At 43.9% G+C, this 26,303-nt stretch overlaps 3 protein-coding genes across 3 annotated transcripts; 1 reads left to right on the top strand and 2 right to left on the bottom strand.

Moving 5' to 3' along the window:
- Positions 1-518: 518 nt before the first annotated feature.
- mob4 (MOB family member 4, phocein) lies at positions 519-6,514 on the bottom strand. Its single transcript, XM_063214678.1, has 8 exons — positions 6,371-6,514; positions 5,404-5,466; positions 4,285-4,385; positions 3,602-3,644; positions 3,210-3,296; positions 2,916-2,995; positions 2,285-2,396; positions 519-1,235 (listed from the first exon to the last, which is right to left on the bottom strand). The coding sequence occupies exons 1-8, from the start codon at positions 6,428-6,430 to the stop codon at positions 1,101-1,103; spliced, it is 681 nt and encodes a 226-aa protein (XP_063070748.1). The 5' UTR covers positions 6,431-6,514; the 3' UTR covers positions 519-1,100.
- A 766-nt stretch (positions 6,515-7,280) lies between these two features.
- dnajb11 (DnaJ heat shock protein family (Hsp40) member B11) lies at positions 7,281-14,353 on the bottom strand. The gene is made up of 10 exons (XM_063214677.1): positions 14,181-14,353; positions 13,463-13,619; positions 12,843-12,940; positions 12,165-12,297; positions 11,660-11,802; positions 11,296-11,378; positions 10,458-10,515; positions 9,888-9,999; positions 9,391-9,550; positions 7,281-8,416 (listed from the first exon to the last, which is right to left on the bottom strand). The coding sequence occupies exons 1-10, from the start codon at positions 14,252-14,254 to the stop codon at positions 8,352-8,354; spliced, it is 1,083 nt and encodes a 360-aa protein (XP_063070747.1). The 5' UTR covers positions 14,255-14,353; the 3' UTR covers positions 7,281-8,351.
- Positions 14,354-14,629: 276 nt separating this feature from the next.
- Positions 14,630-25,177, top strand: tbccd1 (TBCC domain containing 1). Its single transcript, XM_063214149.1, has 9 exons — positions 14,630-14,799; positions 16,376-16,710; positions 18,275-18,433; positions 18,838-19,062; positions 20,502-20,643; positions 21,006-21,192; positions 21,646-21,972; positions 22,360-22,536; positions 23,504-25,177. The coding sequence occupies exons 2-9, from the start codon at positions 16,378-16,380 to the stop codon at positions 23,877-23,879; spliced, it is 1,926 nt and encodes a 641-aa protein (XP_063070219.1). The 5' UTR covers positions 14,630-14,799; positions 16,376-16,377; the 3' UTR covers positions 23,880-25,177.
- The last annotated feature ends 1,126 nt before the right edge of the window (positions 25,178-26,303 follow it).

Here is a 26,303-nt window from a genome sequence, read left to right as displayed (position 1 = left end):
TTCAAATTCAACATTAGAAATTCTGTAGGTGTTTATATTATTAAAATGGCTATTTCCCAATGCATTGTCAGAAGTTTGTTTTCCAACATATTCTTTTGGTCTCACAACAGTTACTCAAACTGGATGTCAATACTCTATTTCACAGCATTTTAGATGCTGTTAATGAAGTTAAGACATTTGGGAGATATGCACTTTTAAAATGGTAAATAGACATTAGTAGACAGTAGGCCTTTATATTATGTTTTCCACTCCTTCGAGCACTCAAAGCACTTTACACTGTATGGCTCATATTTTACCCATTCACACACTAGAGGCAGGGGCTGCCACAATTGCTGGAGCAATTTAGGAGTTAAGTGTCTTGTTCAAGGACACATCGATGGGGTCAGGCAGATCAGGGCTTCAACCTGCAACCTTTCTTTTGGTTGCTTAACAGTCTCCTCTAGCACCTGAGCCACCACCATCATGCATTGCATGCATTATTTGCATACTTTCCCCCCAGTCACTACTTCAACACAATGTCTGGGTACAAGTGTTTTTAATTATTAAGAGACATGAAAATATCAAACTTTAGTTCATCATTTAAGAAAAATAAAAACAAAAATGTGTGGGTAAGGCTGTGTGCCAGTTCCCACTAAATAACTTAATGATGGGGGAGAGGAAAGGGGAGTGGGTACAAGGGAGATAGAATACAAACACACTCGAATGAAAAAATAAAAACAAACATATAAAGAGGAGGTGAGAGGGAACCTTAAAGCTGAAGCACCCACGAGACATGATTGTTAGAATAAAAAGCCGAGAGGAGGGGGGGCACAGGGAGCATAGGACGGCAAGGAGAGGGGGGGTGGTCTTATATACAAGGAGCACACCGGAGTATGCATGTGTCAAGTCTAAGCTGCACAAAAAATAATAAAATCATGATGGACCTTTTTTTCCTTTTTCGGAGGAGAATGGGATGGGCACCAGGGTTTGGACATAGAGGAAGAATGGAGAGAGTGTGAGTCGGGCCAAACCATGGCCACACACAGCTGCAGACTGCAGAGCATCCCTACTGTCGCCATGGTGACCCGTGGATCTCCTCCATGGACCAGCTCCCCTCCTGCTCAGGCCTCGCTCTCCCCTGCGGCGCTGGCGTTCTGCACCTCCTCCTCCAGAATGGGCACGATGAGGTTGTCCTTGGACATCAGGTTGTACTTCATGACAAAGCGCGTAAAACGGTGGCACAGGAAGGTCTCGTTCTGGAGAGGGAGTGGGAGGAGGGAGGACAGACATGAGAAGAAGGACATGGTGAGCAAGTATATAACAATACTGATCTGATCTATTAAAACTACACTAGCTGACATTTTGGAATAAGACTGACTGACTGGATGAACCTAACTAGATTTTCTGGACAAAGTGTTTGAAATGGTGGCACAGGAAGGTCTCGCTCTGGGGAGGAAGAGGAAGAGGAAGAGGAGGGAGGACAGAAATGAGAAGGAGGAGAAGGAAGGATGTGGTGGTAAGGCAAGTACAAAGCAATACCGAGCCTGATCTACTACTACTACAACTCTATACAGTATATCTAACTGACAACATTTGGAATAAGATTGGATAAACAGATTTTCTTGATGTGGACCTGGATAATCTTTCGCAAATGCAAACACTCCCAACCCTGTAGTCAGGGAGTGACTACTAAGGGTTGGGTAAGATTGTGAGTGTGCTTCTGACTCAGACAAAATCACAAGTTATTGTTCAACTGGTCCCAATTGATGAGGTTGCAAGTATGAACACAGCACTATTGTGTGCAGGTCAGAACTCCAAGTCAACAGCTCTGCTATAGTGGTTTGACACTGCCACCCTATGGCTAAATGAGGAAGTACGTCTCAAGGAGGCAATGCCAAGGGGTCAGTGCGTAAAGATGATGATATGATACACAGGGCAACTTTGGATTTCTCCAGCAGAAGGCAACTCATTTTTCAACCATTTAATCAGAAAATGAATAGCCAATTATAATGTGGCCCGGCAACATTGCTCAAAAAGTTGTCCTGGGTGTCATTACCTTCAGGTGCTGGTTACACGTGTGCAGATGTTTTACATGACGATATTTTATCTGGGGTGCATTTCTGGAAAGCGAAGTTGTTAGCAGTTAGCAACTTCGGTAGTTGCCAATGGGAAATTGCATTGCAACCAAAAAGGTGGTTAACATAGTGAGCAACTTCGCTTTCCAGAAATGCAAAAATAATAAAATCTCTCCAGTGTGGCAGGTGGTATGTAACAGCTTCTTAGTGTTGATGGCTCAGGCTCTCACCTCGTATTTGTCAAATATCTGCCGGTGGTGGAAGTAGGCGTGAGAGAAAATCCTGTAGATGCGGCGGCACACTGATCCCAATTTGGCTACGGACGACTCCTTAATGCTGACACTGAAGGAAGAAAGAAATTTAAAATCACCATTAAATTACATTTGGCTGATGCTTTTATCCAAAACTACTTAGATTTATTACACGTGTAAAGTGTTATGAATATAAATCACAATATAAAACCTATGTTTTATTAATATATGGGTATTGGTTACAGTCCTTGGAGCAAAATAGGGTTAAGTGACTTGCTCTGTACATTCTGGATATTCATGCACAAGCTGGCATTCACAATGGAGCTTCTGATCTCCTTAATAATGTTTTGCATCACCCTACTCGTTGAGAAGTCCAGAGCAGGGTTGCCAGATGTGACTGGTTTATTCCAGCCCCCAAAAATGCCCACCTGGAGGCACTAAACCTGTCCAATTTTAACTTAATTCTATTGATCTCTATGGTGATAAATCTGCAGAAAAAAACCCAACCAAATTTACCCGCAGAGGGTCATCATAAACTACCCAATTCTGGCAACACTGTTACAGACTAGTTAAGCACCCCTGACCTGTGGTTTATATCAGCGAGACTCACCGGCTAGGGAAATACTTGTTGCTGTTCAGAAGGCAGGCAGCACCATCCAACGTGTGCCTTGTGTAATCGATGGCTGGACACTGAAAGGACCACAGGTAAATGTTAGGTGGGTTACAAGGCACTCCAGAAAAGCCAACAGACAGGTCCCACAGATTTCCTCACTCTAAAAGTAGGATCTTAATGTGATTGCTTCGTTATTTTAGCAATTTACAATGCATAGCAGCATTGTGAGACTGTTTGCAAGGGATTCGTCTTTAAGGTTGTATAGAGGAATGCAGATAATGCTGACTGTACCTCTTTGGGTGTCTTGTGTGCTGCGCAGAGGAAGATCCACTGCTCGGTGGCAGTCATCTGGGTACATGTGTCAGGGTGGCACTCACTCTGTACATGCAAGGGGACAAGATCAGCGTCCATTTAAAAAAAGCTTTTGAATCCAGGTTGCCCATCACTGCCTGTTTACCATTTAACGCAGAAGCCTCATTATAAACTTGTTGTTACCAAAATAGTATGGTAATGAACAAGTCCGAATCTGTAACCCTCAGTAATGTCACAGCAATGTTATGACATAGTTCAGCTTTTTAGCTCTTGAGTAATTGAGTATTGAGAAATATATATTTTTTTGTTTTGTTTACAAATCTGACATTGACAGGAGGATGCATCTCATGGAGAAAAGCAGGAACACATACCTGTAGTTTGACAGCCAATCCATTTAGCTCCAAACAAAATTGCCTGCACAACACAACACAACAAGTTATTATTACCTGGTACTATCAGCACAAACACAACATCACACACACACAAAAACATTGAATTTGTGTTTAAAAAATAAACATTGATGTCTCCACCATTCCCAGCTTTAATAAAATACAGATAATTGAATTGTGTGACCGAGAGGGCGAGACAAAGGGAGGTACAGAGTGATGGTGCGACAGAGGGAGACAGAGAGACAGAGGTTGTCATCATAACCGCATTCATTATGCTGCCAGCTGCAGAAGCGATGATCTCTACATAACATGCCTCAACGCAATCACATACACACAGCATTTCCCATACATTAACACACCACAGAATGAAAACCAAACACCATTAACTGATTATGCCTCTTTTTTCACAAAAGCAACCATTCCAACTCACACATACAGTAGAGAGAGAGAGAGAGAGAGAGAGAGAGAGAGAGAGAGAGAGAGAGAGAGAGAGAGAGAGAGAGAGAGAGAGAGAGAGAGAGAGAGAGAGAGAGAGAGAGAGAGAGAGAGAACCAAGCACAAACAGGTATTTCATAGATCACTGGTGCCTCCCCAGTCCACCAGCCTAATGACTCCCTATTGCAACTGAGCTTGGGGGTTGTAGAGGCCCAGTTGAGAAGCAGTACCTTAGGTGCTCGTACTTCCATACGCCCTCATCCTGGCCCTCCGGGGGCTCTAGGATCTTGTCGATGTTGGAGCAGTCAGAGCGGATGTTCTGCTGGATGTACTGACAGGCAAAAAACAAAACCAATTTAACGGGTGAAGAATGCACCATTACATTACATTACATTGCACTTACAGTAGCTGAAGCATTTATCCGAAACAGCTTCGGTTATTTACATGGAATTGGCTACAGTCCATGGAGCAATGTGGGGTTAGGTGCCTTGCTCAAGGGCTCTTAACCCATTTTGTCCTGGAGCGACATATATGCTGCATTCAGGTTCTTGAGATTCAAGTTGTTTTATTAAAAAATATGGGTAGGTCAGAGCTGAATGAACACATCTTAATGCAACATGAGGGTCCTAGCTTTTAAATGCAACTTATTTCATGTTTTAATGTGCTTTGGAGGCTGAGATATTCGGGTTTTAAGAGGGTACTTTTTCCCAAAAAGGGCTTAGGCTAAAATGGGTTAATCCATAAACGGAAGTGGGATTCAAACTTGCAACCCTCTGATCTTAAGACCACCTCACTATTAGACCATGGCTGCCCTATCACCATCAACACAGAAGGTATCAAAATGGCAAAGACCCCACTTTCTGTGCCCTGTCCAAAAGCCAGGGCTTGCTTTCAGCAACTGGCTGAATATTGTTGCAGCCATTCCATTCAAAGACTGTGCAAATCAACTCAACTTGACTGCAGTATCAAGTGAACATTGAGCTTGATAGACATATACGATTGGCATTCATTTATTCGCTCACTGTTGCAAAGGCAAAAGACACAGTAATAGTAACACTGTATGACTTGTAGTTTCCCGACACAGTCAAGACACTGACAACATAGGATCATAGTCTTGTTTTTGTTCTACAGTCAGTTCATGTAGGTCTTCCAGTGGGTGTCTGGTGACCTACCAGACATGGCTCTCATGAGGTTTCAGCTATGATTTCAGGAGGTTTTCTTCTGAAACACAACTGTTCTGTCTCATCATGACTGCTGGAACGTACTTCTCAGAGCACAGGCTTACTCGATTTTGTGATTAAATAAATGCGAGAGAGATCATCAATGTGCATGGTGGTAAATCAGGTTACCTGCTGAACAGCCAAGGTGCTGTCCATCTCCTCAAAGGACTCATCAGGCCAGTTGTAAAAATCCTGTAACAAACAGCACAGTAGGCCTATTTATATCTAGCAAAAATGTTCCGCAACGGTCTGCATGTTGCTGTACGGGGCATTTGAAACTGAGTAAAACAACTGATGTAGCTTTGAAGATGTCAAATGAGAAAGGTTCCGTTTTGGGTACAATCTCAACTCCTAGGTGACAAGGATGATTACAAATTCAATTCATACAGCAAACGTAGAATGCTTCGGAGTATGCAAGTGATCCACGCAAGCCATGAAGACCAACGACGAGGCTTTGCCATCTCTGAAGTCATCAGACCAATTTAGACCGTTCACTCCCTAAATACAATGTGTCAGTTTGTCAACTACTGTATACAATGTAGCAGCACTACATCTAGCACAACATTCCACCTTCGAGTAAATCATGTAATGCTGACAGGGATGCAGTGTAATGGGTGCAAATATCTGCGTAACAGCAAATCACTTTCGTATTACATGTCAAGTGTTCGCCATCCAAAAGTAGTAAAATGACTCAGCCAGCCTGCTAACGTTGGCTATTTTCACTGCTGACCAGAAATATGGCTAGCTGTTTAGCTACGAGTAACATTCCAACTTGGCTGGTTGATGTTTATTTAATTTATTCGTGCAAACAACATCATCCGGTGAGGGTGAGCTGTTGAGAATGAAAACTAAACAATGGGCATATTATTGAATGCACCCAGCTGTCGACATTTCGACATTTCCTGCTTTTCCAAGCTAACTTTACTTAGCTCTCGTTAACATTGAAGGGCTGGGGGCTAGCTGGTTGTAAGAGTGTTTTATAGTGTGCCAATATGGGTTGGCGCTAGGCCCGGGTCTCTAAACCCACACCTGGGGTTGAACGGCTTGAAGTGGGCCTTTCATGGCTTTATAATAAATTCGGTCAATGATCAAATACCTTCGCCTTCGTGCCTGGCCGATTCCTCCTCAGAACAGCAGTACCCTCCGCCATGACCATCTCGACAGAATTCCCGGATGCGACTGCCGATGACGCTTTCTACAAGCGGCGATGGTACTGAACAGTCGCCGAAGATGAATCCAGTCTACGCTCCACTTCTATTATTCAACCCCGTCCCAATGTAAAGCTATGGGGTGGGGATGGAAGAAACCGATCTATCCGCGACCATCCCGTCAAAGAAAAAAAAATGGTCTGCTGCAATCCCAGTATGTCAGTTCTCTGCCATGCACTCCCATAAGCGCAAAAGGTATGCCTTGAAACCACCAATGCAGAAGCCAATTTAATTAGCCTACTGAACCAGTTCACATTGAATGCCCTAAAATATTCACATGCAACTTCGTTCCAGAAAATACTTTATTGTTTGGCATAGGAGGGCATTGAATTATGGTTTGGTTAAAATAAAAACTATTGTTTTGCTACCCCACTGGGTCATGAAGACTCACAGGGGGGTGCACCCAAGGTCAGGCCTTTCTACACTGCTGTGGCTGATGGTGTCCAATCAACAATCTCCAGTACATTAATCTGGCAATACATTTTCATGAAAAGTATAGGTAGGCCTGCGCATGATGTGTGCATTAGGCAGAATGTCAAAACTTTAATACAGAGTGTTACTGCCCTCTGCTGTTGGTAATATATGAACACCTGCCTCTGACAGACAATGCAAGTTTGTTGCCTGCACAAGGTGTAGGCCTACATGTTAATGTGATGTTAGGGACTTCACATAAGCCTACACCTCCAACATGCTAAAAAAAAGGGCAGATCACAATAAAAAAATCCACATACACTTACTACAAATCAAGTGTGTTTGTTATCCAAAACCAGAGTAACAAAAATCACCAGTGACAACCAGTCAAACCCAGCAAGTCAACATTTCAAAGTTACTACAAACTTTTAATCGAATCGCATGTGAAAATCACCTCACCCATCCCACTAAAATATTCATTTGGAACAAAACAAAAACAAACAAACAAAACAACAGAAAAATGTTGACGTAGGTGTTGATCCGTGTTGAAGGATTCCCTTTCGCTAAGGTCCATTTTCTTTAGAGTGCACGAGCATGCCTCTACTAGTCAGGATGCACAGCATGGAGTCTTTTGGAGGTGATGAGAAAAACAGAGGGGTGATGATGATGATGATCATCATCTATGAGGTTGATATTGTACATCTTCTGAGGTCTGTCTCCTTCACTCAACGCCACCAAGGAGCAGCAAACGTCTTAGTTGGGTCAAAACAAAATAACTCCACAAGATCAGAGTGAAAATTTGAGGGAAAAGAAACATTGAATGTGAAGTGGAAATATACCAACACAAACGTGTGTGTGTGTGTGTGTGTGTGTGTGTGTACTTTCACTCCAAAACAAATAACTACATTCAAAAAAAAAAGGAGAAAACTTGATGTCTTCATACAAAATTGTCGGTTCCAAAAAAAAAATCACACACGCAGAGAATCCATGTTTCTTCGCACAATCCTTCACTGGGTGAAAGTATTGAAGGCTTTTAGAAATACATACCTTTAAAAACATCTTGGTGGAACTTGCATTCAGTATTTACAAAATGATTTTGTATTTGTGAACCATTTGCTAACGATGCTTGAGTGGTGTAAAGGAAACGTGTTTGGGACAATACAACATATTTTGGGGCATGTAACGAAAACAAAAATATGAATTTCAAACGAGTCATAAGAAAACAAAACAAAAAGAAACATAAAAAAACATTCGGACACAAAAAATTAAAACGACACATTAAGTTATTCCATCCTGAGACCCAACTAAAAGTAATAAATACACTCCCAACACTTCCTCCTCTGTGTATTTGGATGTATGTGTGAATCGTTGATGTATGCATGTATGTGCATGTTCATGTGTGTATGTGTGCAGTGGGAAGAGAAGTCAAGATCAGTCCAGATACTGTCAGCAGATGTGTCAGTATCCCTGAAGTCCATTGTAGACCTTCTGATAAGATGCTTGTTTCAACAGGTGTTTCAATCCTACACGAAGAGAATACAAAACACATACGCAAACATTACACATCTGAATCTTGATTCATCTGCTCACTGTCAAAAACAGATGTAGATGGTAAAATAATACTGATTCCAGAGAACCGTGTCCTTTGAAACTGTTACATGGTACAGGTCATGATATTTCCGGGGCAATGTGACATTTAGCAATAGCAGTAAGATTTGTACAGCACATCAGAGCGTTACATAACAGTCATTCAATGTGCTCAACTAACATAGCTAACTCTGACATAAGGTAGATTAAAATAAAGCTGTTTTTAATTTCTTCTCAACACAAAGCACTGTTGGAGCAGTTCTATTTTATTAAAATGCACAGGGTCTTGGTCAGCTGTAGTGATGATCGGATTGACATTTCGGGGATATAATAAATTAATAATTACAGAATCAATGTCGATGATTGAGTCCATACAAGCCGCTATGATTGTCTGACACAATTGTCGCGTTTCACTTATTTTCCTCTTCTGCACTACTTTTAAACTTTGACTATGTCACATCTTGGAAAATTGATTTGGGTGCCGAGCAGTTCAGGAGCTGAGCGAGTCAAGTGTGAAAATCCACCCAGACCCTCAAGAAACTCACGAAGCAGAACGGAAACACACAGCCAGGTGTAAATCACACATCGCTCACCAAAACAAACCTTCAGTAAATCAAATAAGATAACGCACATTACCGGTACATGTCATTACATGCATAGTACATGCGCATGTCGTGCACATTACTAGCACCTGAACACTGATTGTCCACTGGGACTCCATGCTTTGAATACTTGCTACAGAAGTCTACCTCACTCATCCGCTCAAGTGTCATCTCCCTACATTGGTACACTAGGGATGAAATTACATGCTGTATGTGGTTGTGGAAATGCTACGGGCTGTGAGGTAGTACACAGTCTGCCTGTCAAGTTTGGCCATCTCAATACAAATCACGGAAGTAGACATGCTCACCTTCTTTCTGATTGTCATCAAGCTGCTCCTTTGGAAACTCCACGTCAAACGTTACGATGAGAGAGCCACGGACGTTGATGTTGTCGTAGTTGGGGAGGCCTTCTCCTTTCTTCCAGAGGCGGGCACCAGGCTTTGTGATCTTGTCTCTGACAATGTGGACCTGAGAACAACAGAGATTAGCATATAGGGCGGGACATAGGAGATACAGGGTCACACCTTGAAAATGACTTAACCTGGTAATAACTCATAAAGGCTGCCAAAGTAGATGCTGGAGTGACTCTTACCCTGCTACAACTTAAAGAACCACCAAGACTATTTAAAACATTATTTTAAGTCTTCCTGGGCCCCAACGACGCAGCTTTTTTACCCTGGCCATTCTAATGGGGGCAGGTACTGACAAGTCAAGGGTAGCATGAACAAAACAACTGCATGTCGAAACGGCAGGAATTCTCCTTTAAGCAAAAAATGATTTACGGTAATAAACAAGTTGTGCATACTTTATGACCATCCAGGTGTGTGATGTCCATCTCGAAACCAACCAGCGCTTCCACGAGAGAGATTGTGACATTGGTGTACAGGTCATCGCCTCTTCGCTCGAACACTGGGTGCCTGTAAAGAAAAAGTAAGTTGGAAGTCAGTGACAAGATGGAAGGACCAAAATGTCAGTTAACTACCATAGTACTACATATAACTACACTGCTATGACATAACTCAGGGCCTTCAGTAATGCCCTGCGTCTTGGTCATTGCCATTCTGGTAACAGTACATTTATAACGCTGTGTCTTAACGGGTTAATCCAAGGTTATCAACTCAAGGAAGAGAATGTGAAAATGATTGAAAGTATTACATAGTAATAATAACAAACACTAGCCATGGCAGATTAATGGATTGAATAAATTGTGGATAGATAGATTATTTATTGTCCTTTTGAAAAATTGTGTTGTGCCATTTTCTGTCCGTTTGATACAACTTCAAAAGCATACAATAGACAAAACACGATAGAGAAACTACAGCATCTGCCATTGATGTATATTTATTAAGTGTGTGAAGATCACGGGTGTCCTTACTTCAGCACCCTGACACGGAAACGCAGATCTCCAGGCTCTCCATCAATGTGTGGTTCTCCTACATCACAAAAAGGATAAAAAGGATCATTCATAAAGCTGGTGTTCCTCTTAATGTATGTCCTCTACAAGTCTTCTGTTGTCCAGTCTTGCACTTTAAATGTCTGTATGAGCACTGTCTATGTCCATACTGTCTTAAGTCCATGTATAAGTACTGTCTATGTCTATACTGTCTATGTCCTTACCTAGATTAGTCTATGTGAATGGGAAAGCAAGAAATGTAATTTCAAATTATTTGTATGACCAGTGCATGTAAAGAAATTGACAATAAAACCTGCTTGACTTGACTTTTATTTTACAAACTAGCACAGAGAATTTTCTTTTAAAAAAAGGTTGGCACACTTAAATCCTTTTTGTTCTTTTATTTGCCCAGCTTACGGTTAAAGACCTTCTCAGGGCTCATTTTTCTTTCTTGTTTATGTTTGGCACCTTTGGTCGTGACTGAGTGCGGTATAATCTGCCCAAGAGCTAACACTGTAACATTGCGCTTATTACCACTACTAAGGAAATAGACTTCTTGGTCATTCTTCACTATCCATGATAGTTTCCCTACCCATCACGTTTCATCCGTAATATAAACAGCAAAATAAAAATTTGGCACATAATGCTCCAACTCTGATCATTCAATACAAAGTTGCAAAATGTGATTTTACCAACACTCAACTGACAACTCAGTTGAGTCATCAAAGAACACAATTTTAACTTTTTTGATATTCAAAAAGGCATGTGATGCAGTATTCAATTGATCGGAAAGAACTCTGCGGCTGAACGAATGTCTTACCTTCGCCGATGAAAGGGTACTCCATTTCATCTCGTACTCCTTGTTCAATCTCTACCTCCAGTGTCCTCTCCTCATTCACAAGCCTGTCAACAGAAAAGTCACGGTCACCTCCATCTCCATATCTGCATACTCAATTACCATAACTTGTAATGCCTGAAGCAGTAGTGTAAATAAATAAATTCATTGATTCGTTCAACAGTTCTGTGCAAAACGGAGGATAAAAACATGCAAGACAAAATTAAAGTGTATGTTATTGACAAAACTCTACTAATACGTGTTAGCACAGAAGATTGAAATTGTATTTGACCAGACTGCAATGTGCAGTTAAACTAAATATATTGATTAAAAAAAAAATACAACATACTTAATATTGGGACACTCGTCACAGACCACTTCCTGTGTCATCTGGAAGCGTCCAGGGCCCAACTGAGTGGTCCTCATCTCCTGACGACAGTTGCACTTCCTCTTCCCCGGAGCCTCTTTGGCGACCGGCTTATTCCGTACAACCTGAGCACAAGGTATGATTGTCATTTATCAGTTTGAGAAAGGTGAGGCGGCCAAAACGTCACTTTTAATGTAATAAAACCAGAATGTAGGGCATCTTTATTTTATTTGTTTTATTGCTACTTGATCTATGCCAGTAGCCAGCACCTCAACAAAGACATTGGTGTGCGATACTTCCCTTCTTACATGAGGGTCATTTATATCATCGAAGCATCGAAGACTTTACTAGACACGTAATTCTTTACATATGCAGTACTGTTTGATGTCATGAAGGAGGGTAGATTTGGCCAGGGTTTGAAGCCGGGCAGGGCAACTCTCTCCCTCCGCCGGTGCACATAGTATCTGGCCTATCAGAGATGCTTTACCTCCACAAAGTTCCCAGAATACACCTCTTCAAGGGTAACCTCGAGGTCTAGAATGACGTCATTGCCCCTTGGAATATTGCGGTCCTGTTGGCCCCTTTGTCCTCCAAACATGAACCCGAAATCACCAAAGAAACTGAAAAATATAGCAAGACAGCTCAAGTTAAGCCATTATAAAAAGATCATACCATACATATTTAACTGCAGGAGACTGTAGTTAACACAGGCAATTCACTGCCCATACTATGTTTCGCTTCTAAGGAAGCCACATTCTGCATACATGTAAATCATTAATGACATATCATACAAACACTAGTCTCTCCCTACAATTTTGTTGTGACCCAACTATACGAGGGGACTCTTTAGAAACTAACCACAAACAAACCATGGTATATCCCAGGATAAACTTGACAGATAATGCAGACAAACAAAATTAATTTTAATGCAAGAATTCAATGGAGCCATCTTCAAGTGTGTGTGTGTGTGTGTGTGTGTGTGTGTGTGTGTGTGTGTGTGTGTGTGTGTGTGTGTGTGTGTGTGTGTGTGTATAGAGAGATTCACGTTCATTAAACCATGCAGACTAATCAGTGTAGGTGAAAGTTGTGTGTGATATTTTTTGTATTAATGAATTCAAAAGTTATTCAGAAGATAGGGGAATGTCTAAGTGTGCTTCCTCCTTACCTGGAGAAGATATCTCCATGGGAACCGTGATGGCCCTCCTTCAGCCCCTCTTCTCCATACGCATCATACTGTTTCCTCTTCTCTTCATCTGACAGTACCTACAACAAGCAGCAGACAGGTTTTTGGTCATCTTTACAGTCCGTTTTCCTCATGTCATAGTGTTCAATTGAAAATGAAGTTATGAAACTTTGGACAAATTAGACCTGAGCCTCCGTGGGTAAAGATAACATTTTGCCAGGTTCAAAAGTAGTAATGGTCAACAGATAATTTCAGCTTCTCCGATGTAAAATCTTTTACACAGTCTTTTGTTCCCTCTCCGCTTTTTAAAGTCATTTTACCTGTGTATGTAGCAACCCTGGGTGTTAAGTAATAGGAAGTTACTTGAGTAGTGTACTCCAGGTTGAGCGCTCATGCGCTCTGAGGCAACAAACCAATCAGAACTAGCCACACTGTCTTGGTGACCAATCACAAGAGAGAGTCACTTCTGTCAACTGCCACAGCACAGCAGAATAACCCAGTGTATACAGTATGTCAGTGGTATAACCCTTAGTAATGACCCCATTCATGGAAATAAGACATAAATACTTAATCTCAAAATAGGAAGTAATCAAAAAGCACACCTCATAAGCAGCACCGAGGTCGGCGAATTTGTCTTGAGCGTCGGGGTCATCTTGATTTCTGTCTGGATGAAGCTGCAGAGCAAGTTTTCTGTAGGCTTTCTTTATGTCTTTGACAGATGCAGACTTGCTCACACCCAATATCTTATAAAAGTCTCGTCTGAAAATTGAGTGAGAAAGAAAAGGCACGCACAACGACAGTTAGAACTACAGTTACCAGTTATGCATCTTTGCTGTATCAGTAACAATCAGTCACAGATTGTTGTATGATGTGGCGACATATCGTCCAGTTATGGCGTGTGAAGCATGTGTTTACGGTTTGAAATTGTACGAAGAGAAAACAGCAAGGCTCTGAGTGTTAAAATTCATGGTTAATATGGTCGATATAACATTACATGATTGCAATAATCACATGCTTATCAGCTGGCAGATATATAACTACGTGATGCTAGCTAGCCACGCAATGATAGAGGAACGTGGCGTTTCATTTCCACGCTGTGATGTTAAAATAAATCTCATGTAGATACTAGAGGCTGTTTTAACAGTAATAAATCCAGGAATAAGCAGGACAGTGGCACAAAATTAAACCTGTTCTAATGAAAACACATGGAAAAGGGTTTCGGCGACGTAGACCAATCACAATGAAACATGTGTACCAGCCGGTGATCGAGTTTGAATTTCACTCCTGCTCTGTGACAAAAATAACTGATAAAGCACTTACCCTGCGAGGACAAAAGCGATTAAATATAGCAGTAGACAGCACACACTTGAAAGTTTCATTCCTGTAACAGCCATGGGAACGCTGCTTTGCTTAAATAATTCCTCAGAAGTGACCGGCTTTCTGTGCCAAATTATTTTGTCTGTCAGTGTCCTCTTCCTGTACTGTACTAGCAAGCACCGCCTTCTTTGGGTCCGGAAGAACCGCCCTAGATTTCTTAAAGGAGAAGATGTACATATAAATCGCTCAGAATCAACAAGCGGTTTCTGTGAATTTCAACAGTAAAACAATCAGACTAGAATGATAAATTACTTGAATTCAAATGCGATCGTCGTTTATGAAAAGTTACATTCAGACGAGCCATTAAACAGGCAGACAAAGAGTTTTCAGAAAGCACCCAGACGCGCGTCCCCGTGCCAGATGCACGCGCCCGCCACTACAAATGAATAGGAACAGCGCGCCAAACGGGAAGAGAGAGGAAAGTTTATAAACAGTCAAGATTGACGCTGTCGGTGGCGTTCCTTGAACAAACTGTGGCTGGTTGCCGAACGCTTTCTACGTCAAGAAATGTTCATGCACATCCAGTAGAAGATTTGTAGAGAGCCGACCGCTCGAAACTCAGGTAATTTTTGATGAATGCTATGTGAGTTGCAGGTATATTCTAGTCTAGCTAGCAAGATGGCAACGTTGTCAACTCCTCAACAGCACGGGTGTAGGAGTTGTCATGGGAACTCAGGGCGTCCTCATCTTTTCTCGTTAACAGGCTAACTTAATTGAAGTCTATTTTGATATCACAGCTAATCAAGTATTGTGAAAATGCGTGGGTTTGTTACGTCTGACCTGTTTCCAGCCTGGCGGTCAAAGTGACACAGACGTTAGCTTTAATAATGTTTGGCGATCAAGATGCTAGCTTAGTTCATGTTGTCCGTTTCGAGAAGGCAGATCGCTTGCAAGCAGCTTTAAGTCCAAATGGGTACAAGATGCATTCAAAATTCCTGATATGGTGTGTTGTCATTCATTGGTATTTGGCAACATCATCTCCCCAACTAGCTGCTAGTTGTCAAGCAGCAGCCCAGGGGTTGTGTGTGTTTGTGTCGTGTTGGGACATGTCAACAACAGTTGCCACCCACCGCTCCTACATGCAAATTATAACTTATATTGCGTTAAGTTATTGATTCAACCACATGATGAATATACTCAGAATGGTCTCATCTGTTGGTGTACTTCAGGCAGATAAGTTGTGCTCTTTGCCCATTTAACTCAAATTGCGTGGTATATGAGCCCCTAAAAGTTTTAATGCCGTTGATAAAACACTCTGAGTTAACAAATAGTATTTTAGCAGTAGTATTCTGTTCATTTAAAATTTTATACAGTAACACAGAGCTTCGTAATTCTGCGTAGGAAGCTCTGTCTGCTGCTTTAGCAGTAAGTAATATGGTAAATTTGAATAGTCTCTTAGGGCCTAATGAGATTGAATTTTATTCCACAGGTTTTATCTATCTTTTATCTACACACACACACACACACACACACACACACACACACACACACACACACACACACACACACACACACACACATACATATATATATATATATATATATATATATATATATATATATATTGTGTTGACTGTGATGTGTGTTTGTCTTGTGTGTCCTTGTGCGTCCTTATGCCACCACCAAAGCAAATTTTCCATTTTATGTAAGTTTAATGGACAATAAAGACGTCTAAGTCAAATCCTCTGTCAAGCAGTTGCATAGTCATAAAACGTATTTCATGCATGGCACGCCATATGCAGGAGTGCTCCTCTAACTAAACCCAGAAACGTTCTTCTTAACTTACATGTTGTCACTGGCTCTGCTCTCTCTGCCAGCCACTTGCACAAGTTAAGTTAGTCGTATAACGGTTACTACATGCCACAACCCAGCAACAGCGCACAATGTGCTTCTTTGTATATTTTTCCTGTATATTTTTTCTGCCAATCACATTCCTCCCCAGACATGGAGCTGGTGTGTTCTCAGTTGATGTTTTGTGATTTGTTTTGTATAACTCCGTTACCACTGCCAGCCAATTCCACAGTCATATAATAATAGTAATAATTATTATAATAGTAATAATAATGCATTTTGACGGTGATCATGATGATGATGATGATAATGATGATGATAGTAATAGCATCACCTCCCTCCTCCAGACATGGAGCAGGCGGCGGGAGTGAGCGTGTGGCCGCGCCTGGAGCCCTTCCTGCTGGGCGCGCTGCAGGTGGCTCCCACCAACAAGCTGAGCATGCACTACCTGCGCCGCATGGCCTCGTACGTGCGCACACGGGACGGCTGCTACCCACGGCTGGGCTGGCTCATGTGGCGGCACATCGCCTGCAGCAAGCTGCAGCTGCCCGAGGAGCTGGCCTGGCTCTACTTCGAGACCTTCGACCTGCTGGCTGCCTACGCGCCCGAACACCGGCTGGAGTGGGCCGAGGCGCTGTCCCAGTGTGCCACGCCCAAGGAGCTGGAGAGACAGAGGAGCAAGGTGAGCATTGCAAGTGTGGCTGAGTATTACGAAGATTATTCAGCCTATTTGGCGAAATAATGATTGTTCAGTCTGTAGACTCTGGTGTGCAGTGCAGTGTAGTGTAGGATGTCATGTTCAGGTCATATCAGGAATGTACACAGCTCATTTATGGAGATGGAGCACCATCTGAGCAAGGTGAGGATGGGTGAGAGGATTTTCATTCATGCAGGTCTGTAAGAGTTTAGTTGTAGTCTAGGCCAGTGTTTCCCAACCAGGGGTACGTGTACCACTAGGGGTACGCGAGCACACTGCAGGGGGTACTTGGAAAAATGGTATTTTTATATAAAATGAATGGGGCAGTCACATAAGGACAGATAAAGCGATATAGAACATGAATTAGGGGGTACTCATGGCACAACTAAGTGGTTTAGGGGGTACGTGAGACAAAAAAGGTTGGGAAACACTGGTCTAGGCAGCAGTCTGTAGAGTGTCATGTTCATATTGGAACAGGGATGTACTGGTCTGTGAAGCTGGAGAGGCAGAGGAGTGAGATGAAATTCCCACTTGAGAATTGAAACTTGAGAAGTGGGAGAGATGAAGAATATTCTAGTGTAGCGATGGGGAGTAGAGTTGCCCAGCTGGGACTAGAACCCAGACCTTCTGGGGTAGTAAACCAGGGCTCTGACCGCTACACCAAAGAGCCAGGCTCGTTGGCGTGACAGTCAGAACACACTCACAGCCCTAGTGATGGTCACTCCATTACACTACCTTCCCCTTCGGGAAGCGCACCCGTGCGCTTCACACACTCATGGTGTCCCTCACGCAACTGCCCATCATGCTTCTCCCATCCAGTGTGCCCCGTCATCAATGCTTCACCCATCACTGGGGTCCCTCACACCGGGGTCACCAATCCTGGGGGTCCCTCACATGGAATTACGGCTCACACACATTGGGTACGCTTCCGATGGCCTCACGGTACCATCCCACTTCTGACACCATTTGTAGCCAAGTGGAGTAGAGTTGCCCAGCTGGGACTCGAACCCAGACCTTCTGGGGTAGTAAACCGGGGCTCTGACCGCTACACCAAAGAGCCAGGCTCGTTGGCGTGACAGTCAGAACACACCCACAACCCTAGTGATGGTCACTCATTACACTAGGCTACAATGTGAAGCTCTACAACTAAACTCTTTGAGTCAGGTGAGACGAGTGGGATGATGACACTGCTGTTATTGTCATGATAGGTAGGCGTACATAACCCATTAGGTCGAAGAATAGCTCTGCGCTGGGTGGGGTAAGTCTGTGGAGTTTCATGTGTCAGAAACGCCTAGGACTGAGAAGGTGATGAGCTCCCACCGGCTATACTGGTTACAGTAGCCAATTGTTTTACTTACTTTTCTTTTTTAAAAAAAAGGGAATTTCTCTTGTCATACCAGTGATATTTCATACCTCACATGCCAGGTCACATAATGAAAATATTTTGACATTTCCTGTTGAACTCAATAATGACAACCTCCTTTGGTTTGTTCCTTCACTAAATGGCTTGTTTTGTCTGGTTGTGTTTGTCCCTCCTGCCGTCCTGTAGTTATCGGTGGACACGCTGCAGTTCCTGCTCTTCCTCTACGTGCAGCACCTGAACCGCGTCTCCTTGCGCACCTCCCTAATTGGCGAGGAGTGGCCCAGCCTCCGCTCCCGCTCACCGTCCTCCACAGACCGCGAGGCTAAGATCACCTCCCAAAATAAGGTGCACAAATGAGTCACAATGATGTGGACTTTTCTTTTTTTAGGGTTTATTGGTTGTGTTAGGGTTAGGTCATGATTCAGTCAATACAGTGTGCTTCTTTTCCCTGCTTTCTGTTGCTGTATCTTTTTTTGTCTCGTTTCTCTCTCCCTAGCTCTCTCTTTTCGTTTTCTCTCTTCCATCCCGTTACCTTTGTGTTTTCTGCTTAATTCCCCTGGTGTGTCTGTCTGTCTTTGCCATCACCCTCATCCTCTGTCCTTTCTCTTTACTTTCCCTCTCTCTCACTTCCTCCCTTATCTTCACACTTGCTGCTCCTTGGGGACACCTGGGATCACTCAGCACGTCTCAGTTAATTGTATTTGTATTTTGACTTTTGAGCTTCATGATTTGTCCTCCTCCCCCTGTAGAACTGGGACGACCAGGCCCACCTGACGTTCGTGCAGTCCCACCTGTCGGAGCTGCTGGAGCTGCTGCTGGAGCCGGGTCAGCTGAGCGGCTCGGGCCAGGTGCTGCGGGACAGCCAGGTGCCCCTGGAGGCCCTGCACGGCCTCAGCCTGCTGCTGGAGGGCTCGCTGGGACGCGGGCGTTCCGTCGAGCCCCTGCACCGCCTGCTGGCGCGCTCGCCGCTGCAGGTGAGCTGCATTAAATGAGAAGCTCTCTTACAAAGCACCTTTCATTTTCACAAATGTCATTTTTTTGTATAGGACCTCGTATCAGTTAACTCACTGTTTAATGATTGAATTTGGTATAAACAAAGCACCCAATTATGTTCCCTTAGCATATGATATCAGCAGTTCACTTGCAGGCTACTCCTACCTAAAGGGCCGTACACACACGTCGCTGCTATTTACTCGCTACTTGCTCACTCGCCTACTTGCCACTCGCTCTGTGTGATTTTGTTTACTGGTTGTCATGGTTCCCGCTGTCCGCGCCAATAACGTCCGTACGAAACAAAATGTAGGCCTACGCTGTTTTACGTTGATCGTGTGCTGTGCACAACCATGCATATGAGCCTTTGATGGTGTACACTGTATTGGATGTATTTTCCTCAACACTTCAAAGTGTGATTGCGTGCAGAAGTTGGGTGGTCAGAACACCACAGGGGCAACGTCACCTGTCAATAATCTGTATCCTGCATTCCAATTGGTTACTCGCTTAACTCGCGTCGCTCGAAGATAAAATAAGTTTATCTCGGAACCCGCCCACATCGCATCGCTTGTACTCTCCTCGCCTACTCGCCAGCGAGACTCGCTGGAACACGTAGACATTCTATTGACTTCATCCGCTGAGCGAGTAACTAGCAGCGACGTGTGTGTACGGCCCTTAAGCTGCTTCTTTCTTAGTGAAAGCCGTGAAAGTGAAGTGAAAGCCCAACTGTGAAACTCCAACTCCCATTGTCATTGTGACACAGCACTCCACAGCACACAAGTGTTCACTGCACACTGCACACAACGAAATTGCATTGATGCTTTACCCGTGTTCGATTATATATTTCCTTATAATGAAGGTTATAGAGTTCAGTTATAGTGGATGAAGGGGATACTTGGAGTTTATAAACATATGACCAGGATGGGTGGGAATCTTCACAGATAATGTTGTGTAGGGGCGTTGGTGGCTCAGGTGGTAGAGGAGCCTGTTTGGCAACCAGAAGGTTGCAGTTTCACTCTAAGTATAGGCAGAGGACGCGCTCAACTTCTTGGAAAACCGAAAAGCTTTTGGGTGCGAGATAAAAAGCGTCAACTTAAGGAAGAAGAAATCCGCACTCACAAACTGCGTCTCATTATTTATTTATATTACCACCATGTCCAAAAAGCAAACGCGTTTCGGCTAACAAGCCTTCATCAGTGCGTGCAGTTTCACTCTGCCTGACCCCATCGATGTGTCCTTGAGCAAGATACTTAACCCCAAATTGCTCCTGGTGGCAGGGTGGTACCTTGCATGGCAGCCTCTGCCACCGGTGTGTGAATGTGAGGCATACAATGCATACAATGTAAAGCGATTTGAGTGCTCGAAGGCGTGAAAAGGCGCTATGTAAATGCAGTCCATTTACCGATTTACAATTTTCTTCCAGGCCGAGGCGGGCTACTCCAAGCTGAGCCGATCGTTCGGCCTGCAGCAGCTGCAGCAGTGGCTGCACCAGGCACTCACCCTCAACCCCCTTGGCATCTCTGCATGCCTGCGCTCTGGCAAGAAGCTCGCTTGGGCACAGCAAGGTACATGGCGAGGATGCTTTGTCAAAAAAACCCTTGCTTGTTGTCAGATCTGATGTGCCCCGGAATTTTCTGAGCAGATTTTGTAGTTTTGAGCTATGAAACCAAAACTTTTTGGCACATAGGCTTGGCAAAGAGTGTCACAGTTGATCTTCAATTATTATATGTATGATTAATTGTAACTTAAAGGTGCACCGTGTAGGATGGTGGCCATAGTAGGTATTGCAACTTTACTGCTCATTCAAACTATGTTGCCTATTACCAAATTTGATCTTTTAAAAAAACATTACACAGTGGGTGCACCTTTTAAAGCTTTGTGCATGTATGGCAGAATTTACAGCAAAATGTTGTCTTTTGCCTTCCAGTGGAGGGCGCAATGAAGAGAGCCAAGATTGCGCGCAACACCCACATGGCCCCGCCAGGCAGCAAAGTGGTGCTGATGTCACAGGTCTTCAAGCAGACGCTGGCAAAGGACTCCGACAAGCTGGTGGGCTCCAACCTCAAACTGCACCGCTGCACCGAATCCTTCATCTACCTGCTGTCCCCTCTCAGGTGAGACACCAGAGTGCTGTCATACAAAACTGATGGTCTGGGGGTGGATTCCAATATGCAGACTTCCGTCCTCCCTTGCTCACTTGCCTGCTTGTGACCTCATGATGATGCCATTGACAACAGACAATTAATTCAATATCTTGCAAAAGCACAATTCTAATGTCATTTCCTCATTTGCAATTGGGATGGTGAATGAAGAACAGTCCCCCAAAAACTTTTTTGTGGCTAGGCTGACAGCGGGGAAACTATTGTTTTCTCCATGGAGGCGGGGCGTCAGCAAAACGCGAACAAGCACAAGTAGAGGATGAGAGTCCACATATTGGAATGCACCCTGGGTGTGTTAGGAAGAGAACTAAAGCAGAAAGTGCATTTAAGTATTAATAGGTCCTGTATTATAAATTATATTTACTTCGAGTAAATACCTCTGACACACACGTATGTCTCATGTTGCAGGTCTGTGTGTCTGGACAAGTGCCGCAACACCACTGTAGTCCTGGGCCCTGTGGAGTGCAGCGTGCACGTGCAGGGCTGCGAGAACGTGCGCCTCATCTGCGTCACAGGCCGCCTGGTGGTGGGCGGCTCCTCCCACTGCACCCTCCACGTCCTGACCCCCACGCGCCCTCTGCTCCTGCCCGGCAACGTGGGCCTCACCCTGGGGCCCTTCCACACGCACTACCCCACCCTGGAGGACCACATGGCCAGTGTGGGGCTGGCGGTGGTGCCCAACATCTGGGACAGACCCCTGCTGCTGGGGGCTGAGGGGAACAGCCTGGACAAAGGGTGTGTAGTTGAAAATGTTTAAAATAAAATTTTAAAACTGTATAATTTCAGTTAACTAGATTTGATATACTTTAATTAACATTTGGATGAACAAACATTAAAGCAAGGAAGAGCACCATAGGAACTCACGAAGTTTACACCTTTAGAGAACAAATTAATTTGAATTAATGTATCCTGGGGTTTTGATTGCCTGGGGAAACCACATTCTTGTTATTATGTAAGGCGGGAGGGCATTTATACAGTGATGGTTTGTGTAGAGGCTTGGCAGTGTTGTTAGTGAGAACTTTGCCGCTGGTTCTTACTACCAATTCTCCGTTGCCATTATGGAGTAAATTCTGCAGAACTCAACCATTTGATGTTTTGTCGCCAAAATTTATTTCACTACAGGTGCTACCGCATCCTGCCCCCTGCGGAGTTCTCCCCATTCGTGGTGCCGTTCTTGATGGAGGGGGACACGGTGGAGGTGCCGGGGGGGCTGCCGCCCGTCTACCAGAAGGCCCTGGAGGCCAGGGAGAGGAGGGTGCAGGACTGGCAGAGGACAGTCAAAGACGCCCACCTCAACAAGTGAGTCATTACTTTACAATACACTTACGGTATGGACACATAGACGCGAATTTGTCCAAACAAAGAAAACTTTGTCATTCATTCCTACGAGGGAGGCGAACAGGAGCGAAGCAAAGTGAAATTATCAAACCAAGTTTAATATCATGCAAATGAGGAGCGAATTTCGCCTGTGGCGGCCAATCAAATCAACAGCACAACTGTTCCATTCCATCTAATTCGCCACGTGGACCTGATGACGTTTGAGTTGTCAGAACGGAACACTGAATTTCTCCTCTTTTCGCTTCGCTCATTTCGCCTGCTATGTGTCCCTAGCGTTAGCTGATGCCTTTATCCAAAGCGACTGATTGGTATTCAGATGCTATCGGTTGTCTTTCTTTGAGCTTGAAAATGTTCCATCTTGTGCTCCGTGAAAAGAAAAAAAAATCATATGCAAAGAAGTGTAATTGTTTGCCAAACTATTTGGATGAGTCCATCTGTGTCACAATGAACTGATCCACTTTTACTCAAGGCTTGTTTCATAGTAGTAGTGGCAGTAGTAATGGTGTTGTTTACTCACAGTCACAATGCGCTGCCCAGTCTGGATAAATCCATACGTCTCATCAGTCAATTTGTTTATCATCGGTCTCTCAGTCATCTGTCAATTCTGTCAATGACCCATAAAGCCATTTTGTGTTTCGCCAACACATAGGCAGCCTGTGTTTCTCCACTAGCTGATAATGCTACTAAAGAGTTGGAGTGACACCATTAGCGTGTGTGTGCACACAATATATTTTACTATGTGTATCCTCTTTTGTAAGTCACTTGCTAAATGTAATGATATGTACGTGTACGTAAATATAATGTGTTTTGTATTCTTTTGTATTGTGCTGTATTCTCCCAGCATCTGTGTTTTGCAGTCTATGTCCCTTTGGATGAAGGCGTCTGCTAAATGTGAATATTAAGGTAGTGTAATGTGGTGTTTTCTCAGGGAGCAGCGGCGCCAGTTCAAGGTCCTGGTGGAGCAGAAGTTCCACGAGTGGCTGTTGGCCACGGGCCAAAACCAGGAGCTGGACGGCCTCATCATCCCCCCATCGCCCTCCTCCTGCTCCACCCCCACTTCCTCCTCTCGCACCGCCACCCCCACCACGACACACACCTCCACCCCCACCACCACCAGCACAGCTATTACCGCTGCTGCTGCCGCTGCCTCTTGCCTCACCGCTACGCCAGACACCGCCGCGGGGCACCAGCACCAGCACCACCGCTCTAATGGGGACCATGTCACCTACAGAACACGGCCCAGCGACAGCCGGCAGCCAAACGGGTCACTTAGGCATGGAGAGTCACCCATGGCGTCCAGCTGAGAGAGAGCGAGACGGAGAGAGCTGGGCAACACAAGCGGGTTTATATATGATGTGGCTGACCGGTGCGGATATGAGTTGAAGAGAGAAACTGATTTAACCTGCGTACAATGATCCAGTGCTCTGAAACTATTGAACAGAGAAAGAGACCTTGGGAGCTGTGGGGCCTTCAGAGACCTGGGGTGCGTTTCTCAACAACTAAGTTAGCAACTTACTTGGTTGCAATGCAATTTCCCATTGGAAACCTAGTAAGTTTCTGACTGGTTAGCAACAATGCTTTTGAGAAATGGGGTCCTGCTCTGTTGTTGGGCATAGTCCCATCTGTACTGTGATGTTTTCCACACTCCAACAGTCAGCAGCATCCAGGCGGATGTCTAGTTTATCCTGTTAACTTGATGATACAAACATGTGCTGTTATTTTTTATATGTGCATCTACATACAGTAATTGTCCTCTTCAGGGCTTGGGTATTTTATTTCCAGCAGATATCCTCGCAAGTACCAAATATGCGTGACATGTGCAGACCAGACATACCAGTTTACGATTACTTGTCTTGACTCACCTCTCGGCTAAGAGCACTTAAAAGTATGCGCTGCAAGCATTACCTTGTTCGCTTGCTCAAACGAATCAATAGGCACTCGTTTGCTTTGCCAGGCCTCAGCGAACTGTCAGTGGTAACTAACTCTCATAGTGAGAGACATTACAGTGCATTTCAGGCCTTTACATTTTTTTAAGCCAATGAAAAGCATAATGATGTGTTTATATACAGTATGTATGGGTTCACTGCTGTCTGCTGCACTCTTTTGTTTTTTCTTTTACTTTTTATTTATTTTATAACTTCTGCTTTATTTATTATTCTCCTTTTGTGGCAACATGGCCGACTCACATAGGGAAACGTGTTGTGTTCTGGTACGTTACGTTGGGTTAGTGTTAGGCAACACATGGTAGTTGTTTTAGTCAGGGAAAGTGGGCCATGGAGGAGTTATTCTGGCCTTCTATCCTCACTCTTGAACCATTCACTAGTGCGTTTTGTTAATTTGTTTTCATTCACATGTAATGCACTTGGAAGTTTTCCGCTGAAATGTCTTAAGGCCAGTGTGTACATGATTGAATGTACATTGTTCTTAATTGCTGTAGACAAGCCCCACAATGTTTGCCTTATATATTTTTGCCTTTGCACTACTTGTATTACCTCCACATTGATACTTGTTCTCCAATCACCATGGCTGTAGCAGAATGTATATTATGTAGTGTAGTAACATCTATTTTTTTGTACATAAACAAAAAATAAAAAAAATCCCATGCAAAGTCTGTGTAGTTGGTATTAACAACTGATGGTGATTTACTGTTAGAGAAGTGCATTTTAAGCACACACACCCCTTCCCACCATTCTTCACTGTTTCCAAACTCTGTCCTATACCAGCAATGTGGGAAAAACTGTAAAAAATTGAACATTTACAGTATCACTGACCAGTCAAACGTGGTAATGCTTTTCTGTACTGTTGCCCCATAACGGACACCGTTCTACTAGTGAAATGCTGTAATTGTCATTGAATAGTTGACTACCATAGTACTAGACTACTATGACATAGCACATGGCCTTTAGTAATGCACTACGACTTGGTCATTGCCATTCCGGTAACACCAAATGTATAGTGCTGTCTTTTGACGAGTTAAGAAGCAAGATGAGGGAGGTCTTGGAGAGTCAATTTGATGAATGTCCTGTAGTAGCCTACCTACCAGCAGGATGCATCCGATGCCAAAATAACTGAAATTAATGCTGTTCTAATATGTTACCTGTTTAGCACAGTAGGCCTAACATGAGAACAGCTGAGGTAGAGGGCAAGCTTAGCCAACTAGTGGCAGAGGGCAGTGGCCCAGGCCAGCCAGCCACACGCTGTACTGTAGTGCAGGGCTGGACTGGGGGACAAAGAGGGCCTGGGCACTTTTTGGCCTAAAGGGGCCCCTCATAATTAGCCGGGCAGAACTGACTCACCGGTGGGCCCTGCATCCTTGAGGGCCCCTATTTTCAGATTTGTTTTATTTTTTATTTTTTTTACATTTCTGAAAATAGGGGCCCACGAGGGTTCAGGGCCCACCGGGAAATGCCAGAAATGCCTGCTGTAGTGTACTGTACAGCTGGCATGGCATGGCAGGGGTGGCAGCCAGGCCAGAGCAGAGCAGACCCATGGGCATGAGGTGACAGCCAGGTTGTGTTGGTGTGGGTAATGGTGGGGGTGTTGTGTCGATGGGCTGCTTTGTCGAAATGAGCTACCATACCAGTTGACCATTAACATAGCTCAGCCAAACACCCAGACCTAACCTAACCCCTAACTCCTGATCTAGGACCAGATTGTAGCTCAGCTCGACGGGCAGGTCATATCAACAAGACAGATGGGCATTGGTTTGTGTTTGTGGAGGTGGGCAT

The sequence above is a fragment of the Engraulis encrasicolus genome, chromosome 13 (assembly GCF_034702125.1).
Source record: "Engraulis encrasicolus isolate BLACKSEA-1 chromosome 13, IST_EnEncr_1.0, whole genome shotgun sequence".
Classification (NCBI taxonomy): domain Eukaryota; kingdom Metazoa; phylum Chordata; class Actinopteri; order Clupeiformes; family Engraulidae; genus Engraulis; species Engraulis encrasicolus.
Note: the sequence above shows the minus strand (reverse complement) of the source record. Positions and strands in the feature narration are given on the sequence as shown.

Bases quoted from the DNA above. Each gene is read 5' to 3' on its own strand.
- mob4 (XM_063214678.1), bottom strand. From the start codon at position 6,430: ATGGTCATGGCGGAGGGTACTGCTGTTCTGAGGAGGAATCGGCCAGGC. The intron at 3,645-4,284 runs GTACTGCTTCTC...TGTGTTGTGCAG, and splicing joins TGGAAGTACGAGCACCTAAG to GCAATTTTGTTTGGAGCTAA. The intron at 3,297-3,601 runs GTATGTGTTCCT...TTGCATGTACAG, and splicing joins GATTGGCTGTCAAACTACAG to AGTGAGTGCCACCCTGACAC.
- dnajb11 (XM_063214677.1), bottom strand. From the start codon at position 14,254: ATGGCTGTTACAGGAATGAAACTTTCAAGTGTGTGCTGTCTACTGCTA. The intron at 12,941-13,462 runs GTGTGCTTTTTG...TGCTTGTTGTAG, and splicing joins ACCTCGGTGCTGCTTATGAG to GTACTGTCAGATGAAGAGAA. The intron at 8,417-9,390 runs GTGAGCATGTCT...CTCTTCGTGTAG, and splicing joins TGATGACAATCAGAAAGAAG to GATTGAAACACCTGTTGAAA.
- tbccd1 (XM_063214149.1), top strand. From the start codon at position 16,378: ATGGAGCAGGCGGCGGGAGTGAGCGTGTGGCCGCGCCTGGAGCCCTTC. The intron at 21,973-22,359 runs GTGTGTAGTTGA...ATTTCACTACAG, and splicing joins GGGAACAGCCTGGACAAAGG to GTGCTACCGCATCCTGCCCC. The intron at 22,537-23,503 runs GTGAGTCATTAC...GTGTTTTCTCAG, and splicing joins AAAGACGCCCACCTCAACAA to GGAGCAGCGGCGCCAGTTCA.